Source organism: Grampus griseus, assembly GCF_964374135.1.
Source record: "Grampus griseus genome assembly, chromosome: 13".
NCBI classification, from domain to species: Eukaryota; Metazoa; Chordata; class Mammalia; order Artiodactyla; family Delphinidae; genus Grampus; species Grampus griseus.
This window is the reverse complement of record NC_139007.1, coordinates 22,380,904-22,394,569: the sequence shown is the minus strand read 5'-3', so window position 1 is coordinate 22,394,569 and position 13,666 is coordinate 22,380,904. Positions and strand designations below refer to the sequence as shown.

Sequence of the window (13,666 nt, the reverse complement as noted above, 5' to 3'; positions counted from 1 at the left end):
GTAGAAGAAAACAGAATAGTACACATGCTCCAGTATGACCAGAAGATATATTCTTTTTTTTTCTTTCTTATTTGGTTGCACTGGGTCTTAGTTGCGGCTCACTGCCTCCTTAGTTGTGGCACACATCTGGGATCGAGTTCCTTGACCAGGGATCGAACCTGGGCCCCCTGCATTAGGAACGCAGAGTCTTATCCACTGTGCCACCAAGGAAGTCCCCCAGAAGATATATTCTTGATTATTAGAGAAACAGTATTTTTAATTATATGAAAATATACTATATTTAAACATTTTATTTAAAGAAATGTTTAAAGAAATAGAATAGGGGAAATGCATGTGAGAAGGTAACAAAACTTCTTACATACAGTTCCATTTCATAGCTGAGCAAGTGCTATTACAAGGCTGTTTTGTTTTTTAAATTCAACACATGAAAAAATAGCTTTATCAGCAGTGGTATAAGTGCAAATTCAAAAGAACTTGCTAAATTCAAAAACTTTTCCTTCTGCTTCCGTCTTCTCAGGGGCGTTAGAACTGCTGACTGCCTGGCTGTTACAGGACAGTGGGAAAGGCATAGGTCTGTGTTTAGACCTTTCTAGATTCAAATCCAGACTTTCTCTTACTTACTTTATAGGTTGAGGCAAATTTGTCTTCTTTGTCTCAGCTTCCTCATCTATAAAATGGAGCTATGATGTTATTTTAGTTTTTGGTTCTGTCAAAGTTCTGCATGCACATAGTTTATTTATTTATTTGCATGAACATAGTTTAATGGATCACACGGTTCTGTGAGGCTTGTCAGGGTAAAACAGTCTCCCCCCACTTCTGCCTCCCAGAACAGCCGCCTTCCATATCAGGGTGGGAAGAGGGGGAAGTTAAGGGAGTGAGAATTGGCAGACTGTGTCAGAGAGAAAGGACACGTGGAGCCGAGGTGTTAATGTGCTGGGGAGTGAATGAGTGAAGTCTGAGTAATTGTTAGGATTGACACGTGACTGTGAAGGTTGAGTCTTCATGTTGACATTATGGTGTGAGAACAGGCTTTGAAGAGATGGAGATGGAGACCCAAACTGTTAACACAGAGGAAGACCAAGACCCCAGGACAGACACATCCCACAGGGAGACAGAGAATGAGAAACCAGAGAGAAGCCGAGATTCGACCATTCATACAGCCCATCAGTTCCTTGTGGACACGATTTTCCAGGTACTAAAACTTTCACAAATTACTACTTCAATAAGTTGACAAAACATAATTATAAGTTGCTTTTAAATAACTTAAGACATGTTTGTCTTAAGAACTTTATGTAGCATCTGGTTGTTTTGGGGTATCATATCCTTATCAGTCTTTTAAGGAGTACTGTTGGTACGACGTGTTCTCTGAGCAGATAACACTTCTAACAGTTAATCCCAGGGTCACCGTGGGTGGTTGGTGTCCTGACCTGGCCACGATGGTGGGTCTTGTCCTTGGACCTCTGGCTCTCACATCTACTCCTCTCATATCCACCAGCCTTGTGTGAGGAGCCTGCAGGACAGTTAAGTTTATGTTGGTTAAGTAGTAAGAATCGTAAGAATCGTTGACTTAATGCCTGCATTTAGGAAGAGCCTAAATTAACTGAGTTGTTGTCCCTAATTCTTTGACTTAATTATAGTCTAGATTAATTAAAGAATATTTTCATTATTGATATCTTCCTGGGTATTTTGTTTTACTGGGATGGATTTATTAAATGTTAATATTTCCTTTATTCATTTTGCCTCTACATAATGAGAAGGAGAAGAATGGTTGTCTGGTGTCTTAATTGTGCCATGAAATTTGCTCAAGTTTTGCATCTCGGGGGGAGTTCGTACTGCAGGGAATAAGGCAACCAGGTATAGTGAGTTGGTGATTCCAACCTGGGTCTCCTCTATCCGTGGCTTTTCCCTTTTAGCCCTTCTTAAAAGATGTCAATGAACTAAGACAGGAGCTGGAGAGACAGCTGGAAACATGGCAGCCACACGAATCTGGAAACCCAGAAGAAGTAAGTCACTGGTGTTTTTATAAAATATCCTGACTTTTGTTTTTTAAGGTACAGGAAACTTAATAGATTCTTAACTCCAATTACCTTGGTCAAAGCGACCGAGTATATGGAGAATATAATTATAATTCTGAAACCTACATCTATCCATTGTTTTCTGCCTGGTTTGCCACTAGATCTGTAGCTTAATTAAAACAGAGAGAAACTGGTGTGTTTAATTCTTTAACTTCCACTGCTCAATCTGTAATGGATGTAATAGATGTGACAGTGGTTGAAACATGGGGCAAAAGTCTATACTGTGTCACTCTCTGAATAGGCCACCTGGAACATTGCCAGCTGATATAATATGGCAGTGTAGATAAACCAGATGTTTCCTTTTCAATGACCTTGCATCCTAAATTTACTAATATTTACTAAATACACATTTTAGTTTTGTATCTCTTATCATTATTCTCACCACATGTATTGACTGCTCTGCCATAATTGGCAAAAAAAAAAACTAACCATGGAGCTTTGTATTCAGGAAATAAGCACACTGCTGAGTGTTACTTGAGAGGTTTGCACTCGTCACTTTTGTTTTTGAAACATGCGCCTGAGAGACCATGATTAAGTGGCTGGATCTCCTGGCACCAAAATTACCCATCATGGCCCCCTCTCCACGTGAAGGGTACACATTATATACTCCTCATAGGTGATGTGAATAAGGCATTGATTTGGTCATGAATTCCAGTATTTTATTACCTTATTTTCTCATTGGAACTACGAGTTGTGGCTTTGGTGGAAGAGGAGACATTTTATTTATTTATGTATTATTTTTAATTATTTTCTTTTTAAATTTTATTTATTTTTGGCTGCATTGGGTCTTCGTTGCTGGGTATGGGCTTTCTCTAGTTGCAGCAAGCAGGGGCTACTCTTTGTTGCAGTGCACTGGCTTCTCATTGTGGTGGCTTCTCTTGTTGCAGAGCACAGGCTGTAGGTGTGCGGGCTTCAGTAGTTGTGGCTCTCGGGCTCTAGAGTGCAGGCTCAGTAGCTGTGGTGCACGGGCTTAGTTGCTCCGTGGCATGTGGGATCTTCCCGGACCAGGGCTCGAACCCGTGTCCCCAGCACTGGCAGGCGGACTCTTAACCACTGTGCCACCAGGGAAGCCCAGGAGGAGACATTTTAAACCAGGTGAATCAGATAGCAGTTTGACAAGAGAAGCAGGTTGTTTTCTACTGCTTTGTTTCAGGCCTTCATCTTGCTGTAATGACTTTGGTTGGCTCCAGCCTACTAAGGGTAACTTACATGTTGTTGCTGTTGTCACAGGAGAAGGCAGCAGTGGAGATGTGGCAGAGTTACCTGGTCTTAACTGCACCTCTTTCACAACAGCTGTGTGAACAGCTTCGTCTCATATTAGAGCCTACCCAGGCTGCCAAGCTGAAGTAAGTCTTCTCCATTGGATGCACTCATGGTACCCTGGAAAGATGGCAGTGCCACCTTTTCTGCTGAGCTTATTAGCACGTAACAGCTATGGTGTTGGCGTCTAGGTTGCCACTTGTGCTGCACAGGCTCTAGTGTGGCGTTCCTTACCTTGTTGCCATTTTATCATCTCTACCACAGAAGTTTCTGTGAAGTTCAGTATGAATGCACTTTCTGTGACTAGTTAGTTAATACCTGATGGGAGAATTGGCTGAGCCTTTGGGTGTGTGTGCTGCTCACCCTCTACATGTTGGATCACTCAATTGCTGCATGCGTCACTCACCTAGATCTTTCCAAAGATGTGTCCAGAAGCGTGGTTTCAGAACACAAAAGAGAATCCAAGACTTAATATTCAATGCAAACATTTTTTTTCTTTTTAAAAAGTATTTTAAATTTTCTAAAAGGACCTAATTATTCTTGCCACATACATATCCAGTGTGTCTGCTGCTGATCAAGAAGATCCCAGCCCTTAATAATCTCAATGGACAGTAACACTTCATTGTGCCAGGTTACTGGTTATTTGGTATCACTGGTTATAAGTTATTGTTACTGTGATTTTATCCTTAATCTTGCTCCTGTTTGGTTAAATTTAACAGAGGAGATTATCGAACTGGGAAGCGACTGAACATGCGGAAGGTCATTCCATACATTGCCAGTCAGTTTCGGAAAGACAAGATTTGGCTTCGAAGGACCAAGCCCAGTAAACGGCAGTATCAGATTTGCCTGGCTGTCGATGACTCCTCTAGCATGGTAGACAACCATACCAAACAGGTGAGGAGGAGAAGCGTAGTGGCAGTTTGATGGGCCACCTGAATGTTTTAAATATGTTCTGGCTAAAAAACACTTTGAAATACCAGTTAGTTTGTTCTGAGAATATGAGACCATATTTGAGGAGATATAAGATTTAAAAAGTTCAAAGGGGCAATTTCAGGATGTCTCAAAAAATTTTGGTGTCTTACTGCTGTAGGTCGTTTAGATTGTTGTGTTTCTTAGCATGGCCATGCTATTGTCTAGTTGCAGAGTAAGTAAATTTGTCAGTGTTTACTTTCCACTGAATGAATGTACTATATTCTTTTAAGACCATGCACAACGTAATATCTGAATATCCCTGATTTTTTTTTTTTTTTTTTTTTTTTTTTGTGGCGGTACGCGGGCCTCTCACTGTTGTGGCCTCTCCTGTTGCGGAGCACAGGCTCAGCGGCCGTGGCTCACGGGCCCAGCTGCTCCGCGGCATGTGGGATCTTCCCGGACCGGGGCAGGAACCCGTGTTCCCTGCATCGGCAGGTGGACTCTCAACCACTGCGCCACCAGGGAAGCCCTGAATATCCCTGATTTTTTAAGATGTCTTCAGTACACGTTTCTTTACGTCTGTGTAGAGTTAGTGTTCTATCAGTAGTAACAAGGCTTAGGAGCCTGGGTGGAGTTATGACCCCCCCACTCCCCCCGCTGTCAGGGATGTGGAGAGTGGGGGGGTCTTCGCAGTGATGCTGTTGCCCAGCACAAGTCAGCGAGCAGCCTGAAGGCTGTGCACAAGCTCTGCTGGAAAAAGTGTAACCTCTGCACCTGTGTTCAGGTCTCAACTCCCCACTTAGCACCGCATGACTTTGGGCAGTTCATTTTGTGAGTTTTACCTTCTGAAAAAATGATTATAACAATACTTACTCAAGCTCAGAGCTGTTATGAGACTAAGTGAAGTCATGTATGCAGAGCACTCAGTTTAGTGCCTGGCACTTGATGCATGTTCAACAGATGTTAGTTGCTACAAGTGTCGTCATCTTTTTAACTGAATTTAAATTCTGAAACTATACTGTCATTTATGCATAGTTTAGAATAAATTGGTTTTAAAAATCTTTTACCCGTGAGAGATTACTTTATAGTGAAAAAAGGGGGAAGAAACCTTAAAAATTTATGGACCAAATTTCTCAAGATCGCTTTTACTGAATGATGTCTAGAGCAGACCTTTCCTACTAGTATAAAGGATATTGGGTTTCGGCGCTTGTGCTGTTAGCCAGGGCCTAAGCCACCAAAGCCTCTGAGTTGGTTGTGAATAGCCATATTGATGTTGTTCCCCTGTGTGCCATAACAAAAAAGGAGTGTTTTCTGTGGGAATCTTGGTATAAAAAAGGTTGAAAGGCATTGGTGTAGAGGATATTCCGATTTCTTCAACCCTTCACTTTCTGTTTCACAGCTTGCCTTTGAATCTCTGGCTGTGATTGGAAATGCTCTAACCTTTCTGGAAGTGGGTCAGATTGCGGTGTGTAGGTAAGAGTGCCTTTTAATCCCATTGGGAAAACCAGCCTTTTTCTGCATGACAAAAAATAACTCCCATTGTATTTGGGTTTTCTCCCCCAAGTTTTGGAGAGTCCGTAAAGCTGTTACACCCATTCCACGAACAGTTCAGTGATTACTCAGGGTCCCAGATTCTGCGGCTCTGCAAATTCCAACAAAAGAAAACCAAGATTGCTCAGGTATGCTGATGACTTCAGATGTCTTCTGCAGTTATTTTATGGTATAGGAGAGACATAATTTTTAGAACTCCCTCCTCCCCAGTATGGTAAAATTTACAAAAGAGAATAGTCCTGAGCCTCAGCCGGTGTACCACTGGAGGAGACTCTCCCTTGGCATCCATTATTAAATAGCATGTGATCTCTCTTTCTCAGTTTTTCAAAGATCATTTGACTTTGCATCATTGATTTTCTGGCTCCCTATTTTGAGAGGTTTGGAACATTTTGGAAAAATGAACCACTTCCCAGTACCCTTATCAAGTGGGTCAAGGCCAATTTCTCTCTACCATTTAGCCTAGAGAAGATGATGTGAAATAAAGCCAGTGCTTGCTCGGGATGGCGTACGTTCTAAACACAGCATATGGGGTAACAATTCTGTCCTCCTGGTTCCTGCCGTAATTTAGCCTCCTTCACGTTACACTGGATATTTATTTTATGTTTTCTTGCCTTCTTTTTTTTGCTCAGCTGTTTTCCTTTCTTGAAAGAAGACAGCTCTTTGGTTCATTTGGGGGTTACTGACTTCTTGTTCCCCAGAGGAAGTGTTTCTTTTCCTTTGGGGTTTCTCGTAGAACACTAGTGGGGTATATGCCAGGGACACAGGTCTTGTCTGTGCTTGAGAATGCCAGCACCCAACGTAAATGCCAAGTGCAAGGATTGTCAGTCCTTTACGGATGGATGGAAGGGACAGTTTGCTTGCTATAGATTTGAGATGGTTATCTGATAATCACTTAAGTGCCAGCAGTAATTTCAGTCTCTGTGATAGTGGGAAGAGAGCTTAAATAGTTTTCTAATTGTCTATTTCTGGTTTAGTTTCTAGAGTCTGCAGCCAACATGTTTGCAGCTGCTCAGCAGCTCTCACAAAACATCAGTCCAGGTGAGCTGCGTTCTTTGGTCTTTGCTAATAACACACTTTTCTTTTCTCGTACTGTTTGCAAGTTGCTTTTCATCTCAGTGTACCTATCACTATCTTTTAAAGTGTAAGCTCTATAGGAAAACACATAAACAGGGGATGATGCAGAGGTATTAAACATTCATGGAATTTTTTACTCACCTGTTCATTCATTCAGAAATTTTTATTGAACCCATACTCAAGAGGCTTATAATCAAAGGAGAAGGTAGACACCAACTAGTTTGTAATTAACTAGTATATATTTGATAGATTTGAGTTCAATTGTGAATGAAAGGAGTAAGGGTGTGTGGAATTAAATGTAAAGAGTATTCTTCAATATTTTAATAACAAAGGAAAATGGAGAAGGACATAATTCAGAAACCAGCTAATCCATCCATGATTGATTTGGAGCTTTTGCAGCACACCAGTTCTTTAGCCTTCCCCTGAATCCTCAATTCTGATTGTACCATGGGAAAACTTCCCTTTGAAGCAGGTCATTCACGCCTCTCAACACTTGCTAACCTTCCCTGACAGAAGACAGCCTGCCTTTAAGCACAACAGTCTTTCACTGGAAAATATGCTAAAAATATAATATGCTAAAAATTTTAATCCATTTTTATTCACTGGTCATGTTAGTGGTCCCTTCTATTTAAGTTTTTGTTTAAATTTCTATTTAAGTTTTTTTTCAAGAAAAAAACAATTTAGGTACAAGAAATTGACAGAAATCTGAAGCTAATAGACAATGACTGAAAGTTGGAAGATACAGTTCTAGGTTTCTGATCTGGGCACTTTCTTCTAATGGTCTACTCAGGACTGCTCTTTTTATACTTCATATCCATAAACATATGTTTTAATTCTCACATGTTGCTGTACAATGAAGTTGATCTAAATGTGACATTCCCCAAGGCACTACTGGGAAATTGTTTTATTGACAGAAGTTTTGTATGTCTTTGTGCAGCCTTGTCTGTGACTCACACGTTCAAAGTAATAGATCTAATTGGAGGCCGCCTTTATTTGTGCCCAGAATTCACCAGTTTCAGAGAACTGCTTGGTTTTGATAGCACAGAGAAAGCCTGCACTAATTTGTCTTACGGTCCGCAGTTTACTTATTTTTGGCTGCGTTGGTCTTCATTGCTGCGCGCAGGCTTTCTGTAGTTGCGGCGAGCAGGGGCTACTCTTCCTTGTGGTGCGCAGGTTTCTCATTGCAATGGCTTCTCTTGTTGCAGAGCATGGGCTCTAGGCGTGCAGGCTCTAGAGCGCAGGCTCAGTAGTTGTGGCACACGGGCTTAGTTGCTCTGCGGCAGATCTTCCTGGACCAGGGCTCGAACCTGTGTCCCCTGCATTGGCAGGCGGATTCTTAACCCCTGCGCCACCAGGGAAGTCCCTGTATGTAGTTTGAGTTGTCGTTTGAGTTGAGTTGTTCCTCTGCTGTTATGTTCTACTACAGAAACTGCACAGCTCCTCCTGGTGGTCTCTGATGGACGTGGCCTTTTCTTTGAGGGCAAAGACAGAGTCCTAGCAGCAGTTCAGGCCGCCCGGAATGCTAACATCTTTGTCATTTTTGTTGTGTTGGACAATCCCAGTTCACGGGTGAGTGATTACTAAAAGCCACTTTTCTGGGGATTCCCTTCAAGTTGTTCTATCTGAAGAATGGCCTGGGTCTCACAGTCATACCGAGAACTCCTATAACATTCATGGCATCCTGAAGGGCACCGTTCTAGGCATTTTATAATTATTTTCTCATATAACCGAGCAGTAACTCAGTGATGTAGGGATGGTTATTCCCACTCTACAGTGAAGGACAGAAGCACAGAGGTTGTAGGTAATGACAAGGAAGCCAGTATTCAGACTGACTCAGTCTGTCCTCTTAACCACTTTGTGCTAACTAGTACTCTGGTGGGTCATCTCCCTCTGCACAGCGTCGCTGCAGGTATCGCAGCCTCGATGATGGGCCCTGTCCGTTGGAAACATAGACCAACCTTTCCAAGTACTTGGATCTCAGCAGTGCCCTCCTCAAAGGAGGAGGCATCAGTCACTACATGAAAGATGTCCACGGGGTGGTCTGTTCCCGGGGAAGTACTGTCTCTGCAGGTCACATTGAGGCCTGGATAGCAAGCTGAAAATTTAATGTGAATTATTCCAAGTAGAGAATAGGAAATACCATTGTAGGGAAATCAGGTTTGCTTATCTACCCCTTTCCTTCCCTTTTAGTGGCCATTCTCCTGGAAGGGGTGCTCAGAAAGAGATCTGCTGCCTCCTTATTAAGAGTTCTGTTTTACTTAGTGATAAGAGCTATTTTTATAAGCAGGAATTAGACATGTGAGACCTAAAAATTGTCTGCAAAGGAGATCATAAAAGAGCTAGCCAAGGACACTGATTTAGTTTTATTTCTAAATGTTTTTTTTTTTTTGCCAGGATTCTATCTTGGACATCAAGGTACCAATATTTAAAGGGCCTGGAGAGATGCCTGAAATCCGATCCTACATGGAAGAGTTCCCATTCCCGTTCTATATAATCCTACGCGATGTGAACGCACTTCCCGAGACGCTCAGCGATGCTCTCAGGCAGTGGTTTGAGCTGGTGACAGCCTCTGACCACCCGTAGAACAGAAGGAACACAGTCCTAAGTGAGACTTTGCGGTCAGAATGTCACACTGCTTGCCGGGTGCTCCCCTTTGGACAACTGTTTCTGAACTCTCAGCTCAAAAATGGTATTTAATCTTAGATTTGATTTATAAACGTTCACCCAACAGCTACAAAAAATTTTATTGCAACATTTTACAACACGATTTCAGAGCCTAGAGAAAACTCATGCTCCCTGCTGTGCCTGGGCGCCAGTGCTTGTAATAAACTTGGGGTGAAGGAACAGCAGCAGCAGGTGTCTGGGCTCGTACCTGGGGTGGGGGGTGGCGCTGCCCTTTGGGCTCGTCTCAGAAGTCCTGGCCCAAGAGGAGGCTGCACCCCACCCTTGGTGCCCAGCTGCCTGCCTTCCCTCCCAGGGACCCTGGACACCTCCATGAGGAGATGCTGCTGGAAGCATGGGACTGTGCCAGGCCTCTGGGCAAAGGACTAAAGGGAACTTCCCTTTTGACCCTGCGCTAATAACGCTTGGCCTTGCGAAGCCCACAGTGTGTACCCGAAAGCTGTCAAGTGGCTAAGGCAGCTGCGGGTTTTTTTTTAGAGAGTCTGTGTTTTTTTTTTACTGTGCTTCTTATGAAAGGAACTAACTAACTTCTCTACGAGGGGAGGAGGCTTGTGGTATGTGTGTTTTTTTATAAAACAGACATCATGGGAGCCCAAATCATCAGAAAATGACCCTTGGCCCATGTATGAATGAAAGGGCTTTTCAGTGTCCTCCCCTTCACCTTTGCTGCTTCGGGAGACTATGCAATGATGGAAGGATGATTTTTCCTTTATTTCATTCTCTCTGTGCCATAGTTCTGCTGTTGTAGTAATTTATTTCTTTAGTTCATTTTTTCTTAACAGTTAAGAGGAAGAATCATTCCTCACACTGATTTCAAGTTGAACTGAGCCTGTCTTAGGCTGGAAAAGAAGTGCTGTATCAGAAGAACTAAGCAGCCACATCTTTTTTTCCAGTCAAAAATCCATCAACAATAGTTTTTAGGCAGTTTTTACTTGGCCAAAAAGCAGTGCTTGAATACTTAACTGTGTGCTGTGTTCTCGTTAAGCTCTGTCAGATGTTCTTTCGTAGACAACATGCCATGACGTAATCATCTGTCTCCGTGTCTGTTATCAAGTTACACTGTGAAGTGTGCCACCCTTTTGAGGTGGTCCTCAAAGACAGTTTGCTTGTTGTTTAACCAGGTGTCCTAAAGCATGTACCTGAGGTTATATCATTTTTTATTCTAAAAAGCTATGCAGCTTATATTCTGAAAATTATTAAAAAATATACCACTGTTGATGTAACTTGTGCTGCTCCAAGATGAAATCTGAGTGTAAGAGATGTATCACTGGCCAAAGCAGGAAGTTTAATCTTCCAGCAGGGAGGGAAGACACCAACATTATGACTGTGATGCGGTCCATCATATCTACCTTTAATTGACAGGACAAGCTAAGCTGAAGCATCCCAACTGATGTACCAGCATAGTGATTCTCTTGGCCCTGGGATAGCTAATAGGGTCTGGAACAGATGAATTTCAGTAAGCAAGTTACCCAAGAGTGCTAGCTTCAGTTTGTGCTGTGACAGGAAAAGGGTTGGGAAGCACAGGAGCAGACACGGGAGACCCATCAGGAACTGAGGGCGTTGGTTAGGAAGAGTGACATACCTGAGTCACTTAGAAGAAGCTACTGCGGGTAGGCTTGCTCTCTCACACACTCTCACTTGGAGCTCAACCTTTACATTTGCCTTACCTTCCTCTCCACCTCCATCCAAACCCCAATCTTATCCAGTCTAACTTCTGGATATTTACCTTATTCTGTCTTCCCTTTTGCTTTCCGCTGACTGCAGTGCAGCTGGAGCTCTCTTATAATGTAGCTTGAGGGGGACTTCCCTGGGGGTAAAGAATCCACCTTCCAATGCAGGGGACACAGGTTCGATCCCTGGTCAGGGAACTAAGATCCCACACGCCACGGGGTAGCGAAGCCTGCACACCTCAACTAGAGAGCCTGTGTGCCGCAAACTACGAGCCCACGCACCGCAACAAAAGATCCCGCGTGCCTCAACTAAGACCTGATGCAGCCAAAAAATTTTTTAATAAATATTAAAGTAAATAAAATGTAGCTTGAACTACTAATCACTTTGCTAGCTTCACTTAGTCATACTCACAACATCCAAGGAGATCTTTCTGAATTCCTATGAAGAAGGTACCATTTGTTGCTTCTTAGCACTACCTGCCTCCCCTGTCCCTTCTCTCCCAGCATCCCCACCACACTATTTGATCTGATCACAGCAAACCACACGGGCCTTGGAATCTGCCAGTGTTCCATGCATTCTTTGTCTAGAATTCTCTTACCCACTTGGCCTTTCTGACTTTGCCTAGCTCAGATAAGCCCTCCAGGAAGAATGAGCTCCCACAGTATGAGCCTTGACAACATCTATAAATACTACGTTGGACTTACGTCTTCCTACCCAAAGAGTGATTCTAAGGACAGGGGGCATATATGACTCATGACAGCATTACCAGTGTCTAGCATGAGTGAATCTTTCTGGATGGGAAGAAAAAATAGTATAAAAATGTCAGTTCTCACTTTATAGATTCAACACATTCAAAATTTCAGTAACGATTCTAAGATGATTTAGAGGAAAATAATACAAAACATTTCTAAAGGTCATACAGACCATTAATAGAAGACTCTTACCAGATACTACAGGGGAGTATTCCTGCCTAATAATAAAACACACAACAACAAAGAAGTAAAAACGACCTGGATGAAATTATCCTGAGGGTTACTCAGACCCTAAAAGAATTTACCAGGAGTATCACAAATCCCAGGAATATAAATGAATTAGTTAATAAATGGTGCTGAAATTATAGTTTACAACTGGAAAAGAACTTATATCCCCATTATGCTATAAACCAAAATCCTAGATAAACATTAACAATGAAAATTTTTTAAAGCTCTGAAGGGGAGAAGATGAAATTGAAAAGGCTCAAAAGAATGGAAAATACACGTGACTATATAGAGACTTAAAGCTATAAAAGGAAAAGGATCAAAGTTTAAAAAAATATGGCAAACAGCCCATATAAAATTAGAATAAAAGTCTGGATCATCATAAAGGGACCAAACTCATAACAATTCACAAAATAAGTGTAACTAAAAGTGGCAAGGGATATTTAACTTCACTACTATTTAAAAGAGAAAAAAAATCAATGAACTGCTAATTAGTAGACAAATTTTGAAATACGTGGTTATGGTATTAGCATCATTCACACAATGCCTGGTAATGTTCAAAATCTTCAGAGTGCTTATATGCGCCAGGTTCTGTTCTCAGTGCACTACATACAATACAGTACAACAGCTCTGGGGTAGATGCTGTTATTTCACTTTACAGACGAGGAAACACACCCACAAAAGTAGCCAGAAGTACACAACTGGGAAAAGGGAGCTCCAAGGATTCCAAGCAAGGCAATCAAGTAAATGCACAGTGAACGAACAGGTAATTGAACACTTTGGGCTGTATTTTAATTCAGAACAATCCTGTTTTTTTAAAGAAGGGATTCACTAACCCCTTACAGTTAATATAACCTAAGCGTAAGGAGTGTGTTGAGGGGAGGATAAAACGATTATGGGGGAAAAAAGCAAGGCGTAGGGATGTTTGGTTCCTCATTACTAGTTACACAAAATTCTCAAAACTGCAATGGGACAACCATTTAAAGCCTTGTAACTAAGGACGATCATGAAGACTACAACGCCAGGAAAAATGCTCGCAGTAGAAAAGAACAGGGACAAGAACGAGAAAAGGGGACAAGCACAACACAAACTAAGAAATTAACTTTTAAATTTTTAGAATTTTTCACTATACGCACTAAATCTCAAAAAGAATATACTAAAATAGTTTTCTTCCCTCACCCCCCAAATCCTTTCATTTAATGAAACTTAACCACGTGTCAGGAACTGGGCTAAATGCCTCACCACCATCTCATTCTTACAACAACCTGTGAAGCAGGAACTGTTATCCTGTTTTCACGGATGAGCAAACTTAGGCTAAGACAAAGCGAAACTGCCTTGAGCTTCAGTTCCGACTGCCGGGCTCCCGGAGCCAGCGCAACTGTCGCCGGCGCCTCCCGGGAAACCGAGCTCGCCCCGCCCCGTCACCGCCCCACTTCCGCCCCTGCGCACTGGGGCTCTGGCGGA

At 42.3% G+C, this 13,666-nt stretch overlaps 1 protein-coding gene across 2 annotated transcripts in view; it reads left to right on the top strand.

Moving 5' to 3' along the window:
• MDN1 (midasin AAA ATPase 1) overlaps nt 1–11,537 on the top strand; it is a gene marked incomplete at its 5' end in the record, with an annotated part of 155,752 nt that extends 144,215 nt beyond the window's left edge. For both annotated transcript variants that reach the window (XM_082669177.1, XM_082669176.1), the window contains 9 exons: nt 1,029–1,192; nt 1,914–2,003; nt 3,306–3,421; nt 4,055–4,229; nt 5,647–5,720; nt 5,812–5,926; nt 6,773–6,836; nt 8,299–8,441; nt 9,267–11,537. In XM_082669177.1, the coding sequence (XP_082525303.1) occupies nt 1,029–1,192; nt 1,914–2,003; nt 3,306–3,421; nt 4,055–4,229; nt 5,647–5,720; nt 5,812–5,926; nt 6,773–6,836; nt 8,299–8,441; nt 9,267–9,455 (1,130 nt within the window). In that variant the 3' untranslated portion in view covers nt 9,456–11,537. The remainder of the gene's footprint in view (nt 1–1,028; nt 1,193–1,913; nt 2,004–3,305; nt 3,422–4,054; nt 4,230–5,646; nt 5,721–5,811; nt 5,927–6,772; nt 6,837–8,298; nt 8,442–9,266) is intronic.
• Nucleotides 11,538–13,666: the final 2,129 nt, after the last annotated feature.